The sequence below is a fragment of the Impatiens glandulifera genome, chromosome 9 (genome assembly GCF_907164915.1).
Source record: "Impatiens glandulifera chromosome 9, dImpGla2.1, whole genome shotgun sequence".
Lineage (NCBI taxonomy): Eukaryota > Viridiplantae > Streptophyta > Magnoliopsida > Ericales > Balsaminaceae > Impatiens > Impatiens glandulifera.
In genome coordinates, this window is record NC_061870.1 from 6,846,049 (window position 1) to 6,850,506 (window position 4,458).

Here is a 4,458-nt window from a genome sequence, read left to right on the forward strand (position 1 = left end):
CCTAACATATACTCTTATCAATTTTCCTTGATCGTAGCTGGAATTGATTCAAAGAACTAATTACAAGTTCAATTAATCACAACTATTATTTAGGAAAAATACTTGACTAAGACTATCGAAATCTTGTCACATCATTTGTACAGAATAGTTTTTAATGGGTTTTCATTTTCTCTTTTGCGATCTTCGCAAAATTAATGGATTCAAAGACTTTGTACCCATTCATCAAATTATCCGGTTCCTCTATTAGGCTTTTCAATTAGTATCCTGTATCAAATATTTAGTCTTTCTTTGACAGCTCAATGAAACCGAACTTCTCATCCTCCATAAAACCAAACTGTACTAATATCATCCAATAAAGGGATAATGAAACTTTCTGATACTATTCTAACATATAAAACATGCACTACCAAATAAGCAAATAACATACGAAATAATGGCACATACCATTGATGATCGAATTCATCCAAGGTCGAGCAACTCAGTTTCCTGTTTATTCCGCATCCTCAGTATCAGCATTACTATAATTCAACGTAATTGGAATTCGGCCCTCAGCAAACAATATCTTAATCTTCGACAAAACCTTGACATCTCCAGATAGTTCAATTATAGCAGCTCTCAGAACCGAGTGGTTCTTATCAACAGTTTCAGGGAACATCTGTCTCTCAGACATCCTTTCTAGCATGTCCAAAGCCAACAAACTGTTCTTACTAGAAACAAAAGCATCGATGATCGCCACATAAACAAACGAGTCGGGTCTCATTCCCTTCTCTTCCATTTCATAAAGATAAACAAGAGCTGTATCCGGCCTAGAACACTTACAAAGACTATGAATAAGAACCATATAAGAAATTCTATTAGGAAAATACCTTTTCATCAACATCTCGTTCCAAAAATCTAAAGCATTCTCAGGCCTTCCAGCATTGCACAACCCATCTATCATGGTCGTATATGTAACAACATTAGGCTCACACTCGTCTCTCACCATTCGAGTGATACAAGCCATAGCTTTTTCAATATCGCCTGTTTTACACCAACCGTCGATAAGTTGGTTATAGGTTATAATAGAAGGAACTAACCCTCTACCCACCATGTCACTCAAAACATCTTGGGCTTCTGAGACCCGTTTGTCTTTGCAAAGTCCATTGATTACAATATTGTGGGCGACAACGTCGGGGCAATATCCACGAGCGATTAAGTCTGCGAATAGAAATAACGCGCGATCGAGTTCTTTGATCTTGAATAATCCATCGATAGCTGAGGAATAAGCGATTATGTCCGGAAGAAGACCTTCTCGAACCATACCATCGAGAAAGCTACAAGCCTCGACTGCCTTTCCACGTTCACAAAGCTTTTTCACGAGAAGTGAGTAATGCTTTATCCATGGTTCGTGTCTGTTTAAACGCATCTCTTTTAAAATGTTATAAGCCGATTCAACATCTTCCGCCTTACAAAAGTAACCGAATATGGAGTTGTATGTGAATTGAGACGGTTGAAGTCCAAATTCCTTCATTTCAGACAAAAGATTGTAGCACTCGTCTATTCTATTTGAATTGCACAAGCTATCAATCAAATTATTGTAGAGCAATAAATCAGGCTTACAATTAAATGGGCCCATTTTACGTAACAAATCCAAGGCAACATCCAATTTACAGGCACAACATAGACCATTTATGACTATTGCAAATGAAGTAGAATCTGGCTTTTCCTCCCCCATTATCGTCATAAGCAGAGAATATGCTTTTTCAATAGAACCAATGTTTACAAGCCCGTCTAGAACAGCATTGTAGAGTGAAATTCTGACTAATTCAGAACTCAGACTTCCACGCAATTCGTAAAAGAAGTGCAAAATTTCATTTTCACCGGGCAAACTAGATATGAGCTTTTGAAGAAGTTTAGCGTTGGGATTGATTCCCAATTCGATCATTTCGGTGAACAAATGTAAAGCTTTCTTCTCAGTCTCTTTGTTTTTGCATAGCCCTCCTATCAAAACATCATAAATAGAAAAATCTGGGGTAAAACCAAGCTTTTTCATTTTATCAAACACCTCTAGTGCATTATCCAATTTAGACTCCTTTACAAACCCATGTATCAATACATAAAATGTCTTCCCGTTCAAAGTTATACCAGAACCGTCCATTTTCTCAATAAAATCAACAACTTTATCAAACTCAGCGCATTTGCTAAAATTGACAACTAAGATTGATAAGACATGGGAATCAAGCCAACCTTGCTGTTTAATTATGTCCAACACTTGGAGAGCTTTGTCAAATTTACCAGCATTGCAATAGCATCTTAAAACAGGTGTTAAAGTATATTTGTCGGGTTTATACCCAAGATTACACATCTCCCTGTACCTTGTCTCGAGAAAATCTACTGAACTAGAACTGGAAAAAGTCTCAAGTAAACAATTGTAACTATAGACATTTGGAACACAAAGACCTACCTCTCTTACTTGATCAAACAATGCATTGGCTTCTTTAACCAGTCCTTCGCTGCCCAAACACCTGATAAGGAACCCTAGAGCACCAGGCGTTAGGGAGCACCGAGAAGTCACCACTTCTGCGGCCAGAAGTCTGAGAGCGGAATCTTCTCGAGCACGGGCTAGAATAGAAGCCATAGCATTGTACGCGTAACAATTATGTCTATACCCAGATTGATCCGAAGCCCAAGTGAAGAACATATGCGCTGTTCGCCAGTTGTTTAGACCTTTCAAAACGGTCTCAACAATACGAGTTGTAAGGAACGGAGTGAAGTCCCTCAACTCTGAGCTGTCCGAGCGAAAAGGACGGTTATTCAAGGAGTGAAGAAGGCCATCGATGAGCTGACGGTGGTTTTGAGCAAGTCCGGGGTTATAGGTGTTGCTATTGTTGGTCGCCATACAAAGGAACCTCTTCATGAACAAGCTGCTGGGTTGGTTTGGGCGGGAATAGATTTCAAATAGCCGCCACTGGCACGTTGCTTCCATTGATTTGAACAGAAGATGCATTCTTGATTTCAATAACGCTAGTAGTATCAGGATAAAACAGAGAAAATGTAACCAGACTTCCACCCTCCCAATGTGGCCCGGGTAAGTTGTTCGCCGTTCTTCTTCTTGTGGCAAAGCAAAGCAAAGCAAAGCAAAAACATATATATATATATATCTTTTTGTTTTTTGCAATAACTTTATTTTATAGCCCTAAATAATAGCAGTTTTGTCTTAAAAAAACTATTATTGTTATTGTTTTAAGTTGAAATTACAAATTAGTTTGGCATGGCAAACTATCTATTTAAATCAGAAAGTAACTTATTTCAAGGATTTAAAATTCATTTCTTCACTAAGATAGGTCATATCTCAAAATGAAGAGTAGACCAGAGAAATTCAAGCTGCCACAAGACGAAGCACCACATGCGCATGTTCAAATAGAACCGAACTTACCTTTTATTTTATCATAATTGATCAAAATAAGACTTAACATGTGATTTTCTACTTATACAACAAACACTCTTATACAGTGGGCTGAGGTGGGCACCCCTTAATTTTTTTTATTTTTTTTTTATGTATATATATAATAATAATAAAACTTTCACTCCCTCCTCATTCCTTTAATTTTCAATGTGTATACCATATATATACCTACTTTTATATATATGCATATAAACACAGGGTAGGAGGCGAAAACGATCCCTCTAGTCTCTATTGTACTCTTTCTATCTCTATTGTGCTATCTATCTATCACTCTCACTCTCTTGTAATATATTTCAAGTTTGATCAATAAAAGTGTGAACGCCATTGTGCTTAGCCTTCAGTTCCGCGTACGTTTCTATTCTTTCTACGTATTTAATTTTATGTTTTAATGTTAAGCCTAATAGGCTAATCTCATTAGGTGTTGATCATGTCGGCTAACTATCCTACCTAAAAAAAATAATTAATAAATAATTATAGCTTATCTTAGAAGTTTGAATGGACATCAAGGATGGATATGAAGTGCCGATTCCTTTTATAAAATGGTACTTTAATTTTGTGTTCCTGTTTAGTCTTATTTGGCCACTATTTAGGCACGTTGGACATTGTGGAACTTTAAATTAAAGTTAAGTATTATAATTGGTTGATAGGCATTTCTATATGTCCTTCTTCAAATTCTTGATAAGCTCTATTTTATTTATTATTTATATACGATCCTAAAAATAAGTTTTAATTAATAAATAATTATAGCTTATCTTAGAAGTTTGAATGGACAATAAGGATGGATATGAAGTGCCGATCCCTTTTATAAAGAATTGGATGCCTAATCCATTTTAATACTTTGTTGAGGGGTTTATAGTTGATTATTAACCTTGGTACACCTCTTTCGATTTCTGAATGTTTATTTACATAGAAAGAGTCTTATATCTATCTATTCAACAATAAATATTAATACAATCATTTTTATATAAATATAGAGTATTTTAGTAAAGAGAATTTGAGATTGTCACCAAAAA

The 4,458-nt window shown here is 35.9% G+C and overlaps 1 protein-coding gene across 1 annotated transcript; it reads right to left on the reverse strand.

Moving 5' to 3' along the window:
* Positions 1 to 300: 300 nt before the first annotated feature.
* On the reverse strand, positions 301 to 3,079 carry LOC124914893 (putative pentatricopeptide repeat-containing protein At5g08310, mitochondrial). Its single transcript, XM_047455515.1, has one exon. The coding sequence runs from the start codon at positions 2,984 to 2,986 to the stop codon at positions 491 to 493; it is 2,496 nt and encodes an 831-aa protein (XP_047311471.1). The 5' UTR covers positions 2,987 to 3,079; the 3' UTR covers positions 301 to 490.
* Positions 3,080 to 4,458: the final 1,379 nt, after the last annotated feature.

Excerpts from the sequence above, each read along its gene's own strand:
- LOC124914893 (XM_047455515.1), bottom strand. The coding sequence starts at position 2,986 with ATGCATCTTCTGTTCAAATCAATGGAAGCAACGTGCCAGTGGCGGCTA.